The sequence below is a fragment of the Camelus dromedarius genome, chromosome 3 (genome assembly GCF_036321535.1).
Source record: "Camelus dromedarius isolate mCamDro1 chromosome 3, mCamDro1.pat, whole genome shotgun sequence".
NCBI classification, from domain to species: domain Eukaryota; kingdom Metazoa; phylum Chordata; class Mammalia; order Artiodactyla; family Camelidae; genus Camelus; species Camelus dromedarius.
Genome location: NC_087438.1, coordinates 96,876,598 through 96,893,369, shown reverse-complemented (window position 1 = coordinate 96,893,369; position 16,772 = coordinate 96,876,598). Strand labels below are relative to the sequence as shown.

The 16,772-nt window shown below is 35.9% G+C and overlaps 1 protein-coding gene across 2 annotated transcripts in view; it reads right to left on the bottom strand.

The window, feature by feature from the left end:
* CTNNA1 (catenin alpha 1) overlaps nt 1–16,772 on the bottom strand; it is a 198,354-nt gene that overhangs the window by 101,066 nt on the left and 80,516 nt on the right. For both annotated transcript variants that reach the window (XM_064484329.1, XM_031449114.2), the window contains exons 4-5: nt 5,243–5,409; nt 4,231–4,350 (exon numbers count right to left, since the gene is read on the bottom strand). In XM_064484329.1, coding sequence (XP_064340399.1) covers nt 4,231–4,350; nt 5,243–5,409 — 287 coding nt within the window. The remainder of the gene's footprint in view (nt 1–4,230; nt 4,351–5,242; nt 5,410–16,772) is intronic.

Below are 16,772 nucleotides of genomic sequence, written 5' to 3'. Positions count from 1 at the left end.
AAACAGAAAGTCAAAATGACTACTTTCAATGTAATTTGAACTAACCATCACATGCAGTGGCCAAGAAACAGAAGCTTAATTCTAAGCAAGCCATAACACTGTCTAACCAAGACCTGGAAATTCAAGTGAAAGCTTCCTCTTATGTCCCTCTTAACTACATAAAATGGTAGCCATAGATAAACTTGATCAAATGTCTTATCTTGGGTTCAAGTGACTATACTTAAAGAAATGGTCCCTGGTCAAATCCAGCCAGTCCAGATGACTTACACATAAAATAATGCCAGTAGTATCCATTACCGATGTGTCTATTGAGGTTTTCAGAAAAATAATCATGAAGGTTTAAGAGTTCACAAACTAGGTAAGGAGTACTACGTTTTCACCAAACATCAACAAGCTCATGTACCTGGGTGAGTGAAAAGTAAACATCAAAGACTCCATCTCTAGCATCTTGGGGAACCAGAGTTGACAGTGCGAGGCAAAGAGGGTCCTCCTCACAGGAACCAGGGTCAATGCTGGCACAGCCTCACCTCTGCCATCTATTTTACCCTTACAGTCAAAGAAGACTTGAAGTCTAACGGAAGTTCAAAACATCTAGTCAGTAATATTCTAGCCTAATAAAGTGCTAGGTTAGGGCCACACACAGAATCCCTTTCCAGGATGGATCTGCAGTATGGCAAAATGGCTTATTCTCTCATTAAACAAGTATTTATTGAACATTATTCTATCTAGACAATATTCTAGGTACTATGGACTATAGCAGCAATTTAAACAGACAAAAATCCCTGTCCTCTGCAGCCAGAAAGTCTGGGTTCAAAACCTGACTTCACCACTCACTAGCTGAATATCTGTGTCAAGCTACTTAACCTCTCTGTGCTATATTCCTTCCTCTATAAAAATTAATATCTCATTAAATATAGCATCTACCTTGTATTATTTTTGTGACAATTAAATGAGTCTGTTTATAAACCACTTATAACAGTATTTAGCACATAGTGAACAGCTTTTTAGTTACTCGCTATTATTTTCAGCAACATCCTCACCACTACCATACCATCCATGTTCCAGAAAAACCTTCAAGACAAATAGGTAAATTCCAGACCACCTGCAAACCTTGTAAGGTTCAGCATTTCCTCACTGGGTGGCTGCTGCTTAAATGATATAAGGGAGGCTAAGAGAGCCAGTACACACATCATATCCAAATACTGCTCTTGAAGAAAACCCCTTTTCTGGACTAGGGCTACTTGGAAAGATAAGAGGCTCAAAAAGGAGCTAAATTATTACATACCACACATGGGGAGAAAAGAAAAGGTCAAAGGACAAAATTGTCCAGGGTGCTAAGCATACAGCAGTAGAGGAATTCTGCCAGAAAATACAAAGTGTGGAAAATCGTGACCACTTAATTAAGGGAGCCAATGGGCAGTATCCAAAAGGGAGAATGAAGTTTCCACTAGGCTGGTACCTTAGGATAGAATGAGCAGCAGTTTAATCCCCAAAGAAAGGAAGAGTTTACAGAAATACACACCAAGGCCCAGGTCCTATAAAAGGTCATTTTATGAGGCACCCAGGAGTCCACAGCCATCCTATACAATGAACTCTAGGCTAAAGCTAAAGGTTAAAGAATTAGCCCCCCCCCCCACTATAAATGACCATGAAATACAACAAACCCAAGACAAACTTTAAAATGGTGAATATTTGTCACTCAAGATACCAGCAGAAAACAGACAGTAAAATCAAACTGAGTAATTCAAAGATGGTTTAATGACTATGCTACAAAAGGTATGGGCAGAGTAAAGAACCACAGCCTGTTGGGGCACTTAGGCCCAAAGACAAAAGAGGAGGCAGTTACTAGAACCCAAAAAGCAAGATGTGGGGAGATACCACTCAACAGAGGCTATGACTGTTAGCCATCTGGGGCAACCATCAGGGAGGGGGTCAGGGGAATAAAACCCCAGTCTTACTCTATCTCCTCTAACCTCCTATTGGTGCTCCCAATGACCAACCCAACCAGAAGCTAGAGGACAAAGGAAACCCTAGATATAGTCCAGGTAGGTCAGGTTCCTGAGGCAGAGAGCAAGGTGACCAAGGGCAAAAACAGATATAGACATAAGATCATCTGGCATGTTAACTATTAATATTTTCATGACATCTTATTTTGGAAATGTTTGAAATTCACTTTTTTTTCTAATATCAGGGATTACGACTATAGAACTCTTCATGGACCCATGACACAAAGAATTAAAACTCAGGCAACATTACTTTCCAGTAAGTTTCTCCAGTAGTATACAGAATTCTGGACTATTACTGTGTTTTATCTCAAGAACATCATCAATTTACTTATTCCATTCCATCATTTTGCAAAGATATATAATAGTGTCAGTCTAAATGTTCTCACTTTCTTCACATGATAGTAAGTCTTCAAAAACCAAGATCAGACTACGTTTTAAGACAGTAAGATTATTCACCAAACTTTTTAAAATATAACTAACATTTATTTCACATATTCAAATGAGAACTTATACCAAGAACATTATGTAAAATAAATTGTGAACATAACTTGGCCAGCTTGTCATGTCTATAGAACTACCATACTGTAATTATACAACAACTTCTTAGGATCAGTCAGCCCCAGCAAAACAAAACAAAAAGAAAACTACTTGTGATTTATGTGATGGAGACATAAGCCAACACAAGGACAAATGATCAGCGCACAGTGAGCCTACACTAACTATATTGCTCAGGCATTACAACAAGACTAACTACATTATCCTGTGTAATATTAAGTACTGGAAATGTAAAACTAGGATCTCATCTGGGCAGTTTCAGTCTGGTCACATCTTATAACTTGATATACAAGCACTGACTACTATTCACCAACTGGCTACTGCTGAGGGCCTACTGAGTGTCTAGCACTATTATTATTTAATTCAATCCTCTCGACCCTGTGGCGTAGAATTCCTACACTAATGTAAATATAACCAAATAAAAGTTGAAGTCTCCAAAGTTGAGGTTGTCATATACTGGACATTTACAGTACTGACCCCATTTTCCTCATGCCTGTCAGAGTTCTTGCTGGGTGTCCTGTCCTTGAGAAGGCTACCCCGTTACAGGCCAGAAGGCAGATCTTCATTACTCTGAGTGAGACATAGTTAATTGCTTTCCTCTTAACAATGATTAGTTTAAAAGGGGGGCATGTGACACAATCCAGATTTAGGGCAAATCTGTTAGGGGCTTCTAAATGGTTTGCTTATTTATAAAGAGAGACATATGGAAGAAACAGTTCCTTTTTTCTCACTGGACATATTGATGTGCACAAAAGTCACACCTAGAGCTTCTACAGCCATCCAGTGCCAGGCACACTGAAGACAACAGTGCTGGATATGTCAAGAAACAGAATCCTTGATGATATTGCAAAGCCTTTAAATTTAACAATCCCGAAGTCACTTAACCTAACTTGGGGCTTCTAACTAGTGAGAAAATAAATCCCTCATTGTTCATGCAGTTTTGGAGCTGGATTTTCAGTAAACTGCAGTGTAAAATATTTTAAATGACATAGGTATTGGCTAACAATAACAAGAATTTATCTTTTCAGGGCTTTTTAAGAATAAGAATTAACAAGCTTGATCAAGACTACTGAAGTTGTAAGAGATGGATGGTGACAAAAGTATCCCCCTTTGGAACAAACACCTAACACACGGCATCCAACAGGAAGGGTACAGGGAAGACTTCAAGCACCCCAACAGGAAAAGACTGGAAAAATAAGAACATGGATCCAAATGCCACACAACACAAATTCATAACACTGTGGAAACTGCTACTAATAAATAATAACACTTTAAAAAGTGACAAAATATGGAAGGAGAAGTACTTTCTGATATAGAAGTAATTCCATTATGTTTTAACTGGTTTAAGGTTTCTAAAAATCTCAGACTCCACAACTCAAGTTCATCCTTCAACACTTGTAACAAAGGCCTATTACCTTTCTAGACACTACTGCAAATTGCTAAGCTACTTTAAGTAAAATTTTCACGGGAATTAAAATAGAAGCATAACTGAATAAAACTTAATTATAACCTTATTAACAATATAATACTGAAAGGACACATCATAAATTGTTTTCATGAAACTATAGTAGCAGAGATACTGGTACCTTCAGGAAACTTAGGTAAAATGAATTTTTCCCACTAGATAATAATATAAGCAACTTAAATATTTTCCAACTCATGACTGTACCTGTTGTCTTTTGGCTGCCATAATATTCAGCTTATCCACTTCAGGTTTCAGGGCTTTGTACTGTATTCCCAAGTCTTGTTCAGTGCCTGCATTCCTCAGTTTCAAGATACCATCTTCCACCTATAAGATATACCCCCCAAAAGAAAAATTCTCAACAATACAAGTCTGTATATGAGTAACATCTAGAATTTTTTAATTCCTTTTAACAGCTACTCAGATAGCAATCCAAACTTCCTCTTCAGTTTACATGGCCCTCAAACACCTGAGCAGCTACTACATGGGAACTTTATGAAGGACAACATTACACTGACTTCCACCTAAAAACATGCAATTTAACATACCTTGACTTCTCACTCTAGAACTCTACTGGTACAAGGAGATAATTAATCACTACTAGAAGGGAAGGAGTCAAAAACAATACCTTTGCTACAAATTCTTCATTAGAACAAAGACAATATGTATCATAGCAGAGCCAGTATGATGTACACTTGGAATAGAGCAGTAAGTGGAAATTAAAAGCATTCCTGGTCCATGTAGGTAAACCAAGTTCAAAACCAAATCAAATCCAGAGGGAGGCTACAGCTCAGGTGGTAGAGCACATGCTTAGCATGCATGAGGTCCTGGGTTCAATCCCTGGTACCTCCATTAATAAATAAATAAATAAATAAATAAACAAACAAACAAACCTAGTTACCTTTCACCCCAACCTCAAAGAAAGAAAGAAAAAAAAAAAAAACTGTAGAAAACCAAACCAAATCCTAGGGGAGGAGGGTATAGCTCAGTGGCAGAACACGTGCTTAGTATGCACAAGATACTGAGTTCAATCCCCAGATTGCCATTGAAAAATACATAAATGAACCTAATTACCTATCCCCCTAAAAAAAAAGTTAGCAAGAAACTAAATAAATAAAAAATTATTAAAAATAAAAATCCTAAAGGAATGCTGAACTAAGTATGGCCAGCAGCAGCCTCACCGTGATAGAACAAATTATAGACACAGGCCTGTACTTACAACTTTCAGCTGAACAAGTAATTTGTAGACATCTGCCATGTCAGCCAAAATAAGCAGCCGGGTAACAGCAGAGAGCAAAGCTCGAGCTGCCCGAACCATGTTGCCACGCTTCACAGAAGAACAGGGATCATCTGCAAACTCTCCAGCAGCACTCTTCATCAAGTCACCTGTTTAACAGGGTGGAAAAACAAACTCAGCAGGAATGGACCAAATAACTGGTCTACATTTTAAAAAATTAAAGTAGTTCAAATTTTGTATATTTCATGCATAGAATTTAAGGGGTTTTGCTTTTGTTTTCTAGCTATAACTAAGAAAAGCACCTGCATATATTGCTGGTGAAAGCACAGTATCTGGAAAGTGATCTACTACTGTACATCAAGAGCCTTAAAAATAACTCTTTCCATTGATCTAATAATATCATTTTCAGAAAAGGACCATTATATGTATCCTAAGAAAAAAAAAGAAGCCCAAGATTTAAATGGGAGAAAAAAAATGGATCTAATCCAATCTACCCTCATATCCACAGAATAATACAGAAACACAGCAGCCATTATGTCGGACCACCACACTTCATTAACCATCCCAACTATCTAATGCATACAGCTCAGGGACTCACTGGTATGTGAAAAGATAAGAGTTCAATCACTGACTCATTCATTTTCCTCAGAGCAAAACACTGCCAACAGCTCAGATGCTCAACAAGCATCTAGTTAAGTCAATTATGGTATAGCCACTGACTATTATGTAAATATTAATATATGTATTTTAAAAAGTTAAAAGCTTATGATGAAATCTTAAGTAGAAAAAAGACAAAATGGTAAGTGTATACAATCCATGTTTTAAAAAAAAAGAACCTACAGAATGGAAGAAAATACTTGCTAATGATGTGACCAACAAGAGACTAATTTCTAAAATACACAAACAGCTCATACAGCTTAATATAAAAAAAAAAAGCAACCAAATCAAAAAATGGGCAGAAGACCTAAACAGACAACTCTCCAAAGAAGACATACACATGGCTAACAAGCAGATGAAAAGATGCTCAACATCACTGTTAGAGAAATGCAAATCAAAACTACAATGAGATATCACTTCAAACCAGTCAAAATGGCCATCATTAAAAAGTCCACAAATGATAAATGCTGGTAAGGGTGTGTAGAAAAGGGAACCCTCCTACAGTGTTGGTGGGAATGTAAATTTGTGCAGCCACTATAGAGGACAGTATGGAGGTTCCTTAAAAAACTGAAAATAAACTTACCATATGATCTAGCAATCCCACTCCTAGGCATATATACGAAGAAAAATAGAATTCAAAAAGACACACGCACCCCAATGTTCACAGCAGCACTATTTACAACAGCCAAGATGTGGAAACAACCTAAATGTCCATCGACAGATGACTGGATAAAGATGTGGTGTGTGTGCGTGCGTGTGTGTGTGTGTGTGTGTGTGCGTGCGTGCGTGCGTGCGTGTCTGTGTATACACACACACACACAATGGAATAATACTCAGCCATCAAAAAGAATAAAATAATGTCTTTTGCAACAACATGGATGGACCTGGACAGTCATTCTAAGTAAGCAGAAAGAGAAAGAAAAATACCATATGATATTGCTTATATGTGAAATCTTAAAAAAAAAAAAAAAAAGGACTCAAATTAACTTATCTACAAAAATAGAAACAGACTGACCAAGAACAAACTTATAGTTACCAAGGGGGAAAGGAGGTGGGAATGGATAAATCGGGAGTTCAAAATTTGCACCTCTTGGGGAGCGATGGAAATGTTAGCTATCTTAACTGTGGAGGTGATTTCATAGGTATATACATCTATCAAAATTCATCCAATTGTACATCTAAAATACGTGTAGTTTACAGGAATTATACCACAATAAAGGTGTTTAAAAAAAGAGAAGGCTGGAGTCAAAAGAGAAATAATAGTTACATTAGGTTATAATTTGACTCTTTACATTATTCTGTACTTACAAAAACATTTTCTGTATTATACCCATAATAAAAAATAAGCTAAACACATACACATTTTACTATAGTTATTAGGAATGTCCAGCTTATACAATCCCTATTTCAATAATGCTAAAAAGTCATTTATAACATCTCTTAGAAACTTATAAAATAACATACTTCTTTGTCATGTATTTCTATTAATAATCATTTAGGGTGCCTATCACTTCTCTTTTTTTAATAGCTGGAAGCAACTCGAGGGCCTGGGCTGTGTCTGTTCCACCAGTTATACCGACAACACCTGTATGGTGACTATCTTTGGATTCCTGGAAAAGCAATTATTCCCTCCCTTGGCTCAATGTGTCCACTTCAGATTAAAGCCTAAAGGTTATTCACACTTTCATCTCTTCCATAAATGTAAGAAAGTACATCTTCAAGAAGCCTAGCTACTTCTGAAGAGACCAACCAAATTTCTCCTAGTTATCAAATCTCGTTGCAGAATATGAACTCAGGAGAAAAAAGTTAAATTCAACCTCAGATTTATATATTAACTAGGCTCAGAAGCATCATATACTAAGAGTAAAGACAAGCTCTACATATTTGTCAGGCCAGAAATAACTCACAATGAAGAATTTCATAGTTAAGAGTTTTCCTGGATCTAAGATACAGAAATACGGCAATTAAATGGATACATTAAGAAGTGCTATCTTGTGGTAAAGACAGAGCTCAGGCACTCACTTATTTATTCAGTAAGTATTTGAGCACCTACTATATATACATCAAAGACTATATTAGGTGCCAGTGATATGGTGCTCAAGATATAGCCCATGTCCTCATGGAGCTCTATGGAGCAGGTAAGACAGACAAGCAAACAATTAAAAGCTGATTAAGACAAGGCACCTGTACACAAAGGGCCCACAAATTAGGGAGTATTACAGTGCAATCAGAATTACAATAGCCCTGTAAGGAAAATATCAGGGAAAGCTATTTACTCATGTATGAAGTTGTCTCAAAAGCTTCGCAAGAAAAAGATATTTGCCTTAATACTAAGAGATATTACACAAGAGTTATTGGCCTTATACAATAAATAGAATTCTATCTATTTACTGAGAGCTTATTGCACACTGCCAGGGATACAAACCTGAGCAAGACTTACCTCTGCTTTCAAATGGTTTATAACCAGAAAAGAAGAAAAGTGATCACACAGAATTATGTGCCATGTGCCATTTTAACATACAAGCTGTAAGAAAAGCCCAAAGTATCATAGGGTCAAAGGAAGAAGCACTAACAACCAGTCCTGGGTAGAAGTGAAATGAGAGCAACAGTTTTACGGAAGACATGGTACTCTGAAATGGTTTCTACCCTCAAAGGATAGGAAGAATTCAGGGCAGCAGAGTTAAGGGAGTGAGCACCTCAAGCAAAAGGAACAGCAGCATAGTAATATTTAACATTTATTAAATGCCCACTCCAAGGCACTATGTATATTTTATTTAATCCTGTTAAACACAGCAAGGAGGTGGTAATAGCCCTTCTTTACCAATGAGACATCTAAAGGTTAGACAAGTTAACTAATTTAATTACAGTCACCTACCAGTAAATGACAGAGCCAGGATTTAGAATGCTAATGCTATGGTCTTAGAACCACTTATTAAGCTGCGTACACAATAAAAAAGGCATGACTGAGGCCTGAGTTCTCTAGTGTAACTGGGAAGGGATGTATAGATAAGCAGCAGACGATGGGGATGAAAAAGCCATAGACAAACAAAGCACAAAGAATTACTGAGCTGAAGAGGGAAAGTAAAGTCATAGACAATACAGGATTAACCTAACAAAACTACATATAATAAACTTGACCAGAGGTACAGGTCAGAAAGCCACAGAAAGAGGAGAGCATAGTAGTAAATCATAAAGGCAGGGGTCAAATGATATGATAACCTTTGACTGTAAGAGTGAGGGAAAAGAAAGCATTGAAGATTGCATAAAGGACTCAAAGTACAGATGTTCTGTGACAGAGAAGAGAGCCAGAGTGCTATATGTGTACACATGAATCAGGGAAAATTAAAAGAAAAAAAGGCTGGAGCCCTTGAGACTGTGGATTTAGGAGGAAGCAGAGGAAGACTCTAGGACAAGAAAAACAAAGAGAACCAAAATGACAAACTGTCAAAAAACAAGACGACAAGTGTTTGCTCTAAGAGGAAACCAGTCAACAAAATCAAATGCATATATACAGATGACTGGAATAGAACTGAAAATCCAGAACTATAGCAAATTAGTTTTCAACAAGATTGCCAAAACCATTCAGCAGGGGAAAAATAAAATAGTGCTGGGACAACTGAATATTCACATGCAAAAGAATGAAGTTGGACCCCTACCTCATACCATGTATTTTCAAAATAAATCAAAACCTAAATTAAGAGGTACAATTATAAATCAAACATCTTAGAAGAAAACACTGATGTAAGTCTTCAAGACCTCTGATTAGGCAATGGTTCCTTAACTATTACACCAAAAGAACAAACAGAAAAAAAAAAAAAAGATATAAACTGGACATCATCAAAATTAAATTTTTTGTGCTTCAAAGGACACTATCAAGAAAGTGACAAGACCCAAAGAATGCAAAAACATTTCTGAAAATCATAACTGATAAGGATCAAGTAATCACAATATATAAAGCACTCTTAAAATCCACAATAAAAAGAGAAACAATCCAATTTAAAATACACAAAGAATTATATCACCTCTCCAAAGAAGACATATAAATGGCTAACAAGCACATGAAAAGATGTTCAACCTCATCTGCTGTAAGGGCAATGCATATCAAAATGATACCACTTCATATCTACTAGGACAGCTCTAATAAAGACAAATAGTAACAAATGTTGGTGAGGATATAGGGAAATTGGAACTCTCATATCCCACTGGTGAGGATGTAAAATAGTGCAACCACTATGGAAAACAGTGTAGCAGTTCCTAAAAAGGTTAAATGTAGTGTTACCAATATGACCCATCAATTCCACTCCTAGGTACATCCCCAGAGAACTGAAAACATTTGTCAACACAAAAACATATACATAAATGTTTACAAAAGCACTCCATAATAGCTGAAATGTGGAAGCAACCCAAACACCCATCAATTAATGAATGGATAAATAAAATGAGGTATATTGATACAATGAAATATTTAGCCATAAAAAGGAATAAAGCACTGAAATATGCTATAAACATGTAGGAACCCTCAAAGCATTATGTTAAGTGAAAGAAGCCTGTCACAAAAGGCTATATATTATATTTCTCTACTTATATGAGATGTCCATTTATATGAAAGTTCTTGGGGAGGGAGGGGCAATGACAGAAAGATAAATCCATAGAGGCAGAAACCAGATTAGTGGCTGCCAGGGGCTGGGGCAGAAGGGAAGAGTGAGGACCAACTACTAATATGTACGAGGTTTCTTTCTGAGGTTAATGACAATGTTCTGGAATTACACAGTAGTTATGGCCGTACAATCTTATATATACTAAAAAATCACTGAATTGTATGCTTTAAGAGTGAACATTATGATGTGACTTATGACTCAGTAAATAAAGACAAAAAAGAATATCAAATGCAGTGACCTGAAAGTACAGACCCTGGAGTTGGAGGTAACCTTAAGTTTGCCACTTATCAGCTATGTGACTAGACTCCATAGCCTGTTTCCTCTTCTGTAAATTGTAGAGAATGCCTTGCTGTAAGGGTCAACTACTAACATATATAAAAAGGCCTAATTTATTACCCTGCACTAGGAAACAATACAAGTGTTGGTAGAAATTACTACTATTAGATAAAACAACATAAGAAGACAGAGAAAAGATTTTCACTTTGTTTCCTGAGTATTCATCTGTTCAAAAATGACTCTCAAGGGCATTCATGCCTTATCTCAACAAGTGTTTACTGAGCACCTGGTAAGAGCCTGGCACTATTCTAAACACTTGGGAGAGAAATTAACCAGACAAAAATCCCTGGTTCCAAGGAGCTTATGTTCTAATAGGAGAGAAAGATAATAGACATAATAAATAAATCAACTATATAGTTTGGTAGATGAAAGTACCTGGGGAGGGAAGGGCAGTGACAGAAAGGACAGGGGAAGTGGGGATATAAGATACAGTTTAAAATCGGGGTATCAAGGCAGGCCTCATTGAAAAGATACCACTTGAAGAAAGTCTTAAAAAAGGAAGCACAGGAGCAATGTGGCTATCTCAAGGCAACATCCCAGACAGAGGGAATACCAAGTCAAAGACCCTGGGGTAGATGTACACTACCATGATCTTGGAAGGCCAAAAAAGCCACTGAGGCTGGCATGGAGTTAGTGAGGAAGACTGACTTTGTGGGAGATGCAAAAGCCAGAGTTCAAGGGTAACAGAACAAGTTAGAAATAAAACTGCTCTTTCAAGAATCTTGCTACTAGGAGGAAAGTCAAGGGCCTGCTAAAAAAAAACTTTTTTTTTTTAGTTTCGATTTTGTACAGGAATAGCAGTATAGTGAAAGAGTAGGATCACAAACTTAGAAGTCAAACAAACTGTAGCTTCAACACTAAAATGGTCTCAGTTTCCACAGTAGTACAACAAATACAGATAATCCTCACTTTGCACAGTAGTGCTGGTCTGTAAAAACGATCATACAAACTCAAACAATACAATGTGATCTTTATCATCAATGGGAAAAGTTACAATTGTCTTGTGACCTTTAAAACTTTTTGTGAAAAGGTTAAAAGCTCCTTACTGATGATTATAAATATACACGGAAATGAAAGAGTACAACAAATATTTAATACACTGTAACTTAAAACATTATGAACACTATTAAAGTGTTTTACTTCTTTGTAAAAAAAATACTGAAACATAGTTTTTAACAATGCTTGCCTTTTTCAACATGATATAGAGAGCGTCTTTTCTATCCCTTCATGAATTATCGTATTTCTTTCTAAGTTTGGATCAGTTTCCAACATTTTATCTTTTGCACTTTCAAACTGAGCAGGGTGGACAAAAGAGTGAGCGTTTGAAGAAAGTGGAAGAAAATGTGAAGCAGCTGCTATGGGAAATAAAAAAGTGAATTAACCTGAAGTAAATGAAAGAACTGTGGAAAGAAGATAAAAGCCCAGGTTAAGCCAAACAGGATGAACTTAAAGTAGATTCTTAAAACTACAGTCAATCTAAATGAATCAAAACTCTTTAATGATTAGCTTACATTCAAATGGACCAGTGAAAAGTATTAAAGATAATTTTAAATTTAACTTTAATCACTCAATCTCACTATAATAATCGCCCAATTTATCCCCAACTCTAATCTCTATTTTCACCAAAACCACACCTCCTTCTAAATTCTCATTCCCACCCAAGTTTCTCTTAAAAGTTTCATTTCTCTACAGCTAGCACAAATCATTCCAAAACAGTATCAGGTCAAATAACAAGTAGAACTAGAATGAAGATGCAAAGTAAATTAAATATATTTACATCCACTCTAATCTCTCTTAGCTCACAACCATAATGACAAATACTTAACTTCATGGCTAACATATGTTATTAGTAATGAAAACAACACATCAGAAACATACTGTACAATAGATTAAAACATAGAAATTTTCTCTACTCACAAAACTATGAACAAATATGTAAATAAACCACTAGCCTTTTTAAAAAGGGACTCAAATTTCTGCTAAATGGTCATCTCTGTAAAAGGAACAAGACTTTAAAATTGACTTGAGATGTTTAATAAGGTAATAAAATAAATCTTTACTGTCAACAGGTTTACAGCATATATTTCTAAGAGTTATCAAAAGCACTCTGTATACAAAAAGGCAAACTAGGAAAACTGAGGCAGTCTGTCTGTCCAAGGTCACATGATCAGCAGCAAAAGCTGAGAATATAACTGTGTCTTCTGGCCTTGTCCCAATTGTCTCTAGTCTACTACACGACATCTTGTATTAACCAAGATATAAAGATGGAGCTTAAGAGAACCCACTACTACTGTTTCATCTGCCATGAAATCATATCTGTCAACATGCCGATCTCCTGGCATTTTCTCCTAACTAAGCTCCCCTGGAGTTCAAAACAAGGACAAAGGGCAACTGTAAGAGAAATTTAAAAACCACAGTTCTACATTAAAACAGGACAAGGTAAAAGCCTTTCTGAAGCATCAAATATCTTGAATAAATTCCCTTCAAAGCAATCCAAGTTTTTATTAAGTTATGGGGAAAAAGGACAAGCTTCAAATGTGTGTGGGGGTGTGTGTATGTGTATGAGAAGCAGACAGACACAGAGACAGACAGAAAAAGTTTTCAAAACGAGGTTTTTCTTCTTTTTTTTAACTTGATCCTAGGAAACATGAGATATTCTATTATGCTGCTCCTTTAAACAAAGAATATTACAAAGTAATGTTAATGAATACACATTATTCTCCCACAGGACTGTCTGGTGGAGATAAAAAAAGATATTGAAACTGGGTCTGAATCCCAATTTTGCTATTTGGTGGCTGTGTGACTTCAGGTTGCTACATCTTTACCTCTGTTTTCTTTCCTGTAAAATGGGAATATCACCTCCCATTCCACTGGGCTGCAGTAGAAAATAAATGAGGTAATAAATACAATGCTCAACAAATACTACCATGTCCTTTCCACTTTCCCATCTATTTTCTCCAATTCTTAAAATCCATTCAGAACATGGTCATTGCTCACACACCAAAGATTTCTTATATATTTAGAAATAAAGTCATGCTAGCAAGTTTCCTAAAGGATAAAGGAAAAACTGGCTTTTAATTTGCAGTGAAGAAGGAATAAAGACAGAACCCCCTTCACTCCAATCTCCGTAAGGCAGAAAGTGGTTAAAAAAAAAAAAAAACTGGTCCTTTTGTGGTAAAAGCTATAAGCAAAGCTTGACTTAGTTCACCTTGCTGGGTTTTAGTTTTTCTATCTGGTTTAAAAAAAAAAAAAAGAGTAATTAAGCCAAACTGAGGTTCCTTCTAGGTTTTAGTAAACTAGTCAACTCCCTCATCTATCCTACAATTTTATAACTTCCCATCCCAAAAAGCCCATGCCATACTACAAGAATGGCTCCCAACCACAATGCCATTAGCTGAGGGTACCAGGTTCTCAGAAATCCAGTAATGGAAACACCTCTGTAAGCTTTCAAAAGTCCTTCAAGGAGAGCCGAAAGACACAGCAAAGTTGTATCTTCCCTAAAAACAATACCAAGGATACTTCTAATACGTTCCTTGGCCAGAACTTTTTCTACCTTTAGGTCCAGAAAGCGACAAAAACTCAGCCACCTGCAGAAGAGCATGGTTTGTCTTCTATAAATTACATAATCCACCCACTCTAGGTGTCTTTATTAATAGGGAAAAAATATTTAATTTCTACCTTAAAAATAGACAATATGTAACAATCTGTACTGCACAACAAGAATGGAGATCACCATGTATTTACACCATGAGGGTGGGATGGGGAGACTACACCAACATACATGAAAATACCAACAGAGGTGGTACATCATAAGATTGTATAGCCTGATGAGTGATTACTTTCTGATACGTGTGTGTGCTTTTTTAAACTTTCTATAATAAATACACTTTCAAAGAAAAAACTTTTTAAATGATTTTAAAATGTAAAAATCTGTAATTCACGTCTGTGATACATAAATCTCAGGTATTCCTAAAAAGGAATAATGTAAAGTATTCCAAAAAGTCTATATGCAAAATTTTTTTTCTAAGGTATAAAAATCCCACGGCTATTAGTGTCACTACAAAAAGGAAAAAGTAAAATTAACATACATTATGAAATACAAAAGCTTATTTTTTGCTTAGTTACTTCAGGAAAAGTTCAACTGTTATACAGACTTAAAGTTAGACATTTCTTAAACAGAACATTTTACAAAAGCATATTGTTTGTTATCAACTGCCAGATCCAAAAGAAAAAGATATTTTAAGATATCCACCTGAATACACTTTCGAGGACCAGCAAACATAGTCCTGTGTCAAAATAACAGAAGCTTCCAGGAGAGGACCTAAAAGCCATTTATCATCTTAAGCATGTTCAAATTGTTTATTCATTTCATGATCACTTTCATGGCCATATGTGGAATTCCGACTGCTCCTCTCCTATTGTCAAGTCACTTTGATCTCTATCTCAAAATGATTTTTATTATCTAAAGTTTTTCATCCTCTCGGATATCTCATACTATCCTTGTTAACAATGGCAGGCTTCAGTCTTTAAAATCAAAACTATCCTATTTACCATACTCCTTTTAAGTTTTGGAAAAGTGAATAAAACTCTGGCCATAACAATATTAAAGAGAAGTCTTATTTTCTGGCTCAAAACAATCTCCTCAAATCATATTACTCTACAGAGGACATTATTCAGCATCAAAAATTATGTTGTGGGGGAGTACTTAATGATACTGAAAGATGTTCAGGATCCATTAAGTGAAAAAAGCAAATGAGCAAAACAATCAAGCAAAACATATTTCTACCCATGTAAGTAGAAATTCTGGAAGAGTCTAGACCAAAAGGTCTATTTTTGGTTTCATCTCAGGGTAATGAAATTATGGCTAATTTTTATTTCTTCCTTTTCCCTCTTACTATCAAAAACATGTTCACTATAGAAAACTAACTTTTGTTAAAGGAATGTTTTTAGTTCTACCCAGGAATTAGCCATAGGAAGAAGGGGAAGAAAAAAAGAGTAAGTAACCAGTATCACAGGTAAGTCTGTACTTAACAGCTGGGCATCTTTCACACAGTAGAAAGTAAAAAACATCCAGCTTTTAATTTGAATTCCTAAAACTTCCCTAGTACAGGATTTCTAATTCTTGAAAGTGACTTTTTTATTGCTTTAGCTCCACTGAGAAATCTACTCTATGCCAAATTCTCTTAAATATATATGAGGAAGGGATCTCACCAAAAAGTGATATAACCGTTATTATTTCTTTGCTATCATTCCACCAACTTTCATTTTACAAAATAATAAACTGACAAGACCAAGTCTGCACAAAATAATTTGCCAACTTCAAGATAATCAAGAATTAACATGCATTTCCCAACCTGTCCCAAAATCCCTTTCCTCCACCCCCTCAAAATTATTAAATTCACCTTCCATGATCTGATAATAAAATAAGTCATCTTCCACACTTGTTGTTGAAGATAAACCGGCAATATAGTTACAAAGAATAACAGATTTTGTAACATAGTCCTTATGGGAAGGGACCAAATGGTGGCATATATCTGACATAACCTGTATGCCCCGTGACATGTGGATGAATCTGAATAACACAATTAATCCTCTCCACCTTCACCTTTCATCAGTGAGGTATATCTGGCAAAAACCACAGACCCCTAGATGATACCACCATAATTACAGAAAAACTGACAATGGCAAAAAAAAAAAAAAAAAAAAAAAAAAAAAAAAAATCCTGACAGATGCTTGAGGAGAACTTCCCTGAGGTGTCATTTTTAATTCACAACTGTTCCTTTTGAAAATAAACTCAGGAAAAAAACATTTAACATCATGTTATTCAAATACTATAAGCCCATCTAAATCAGTTCAGAGAA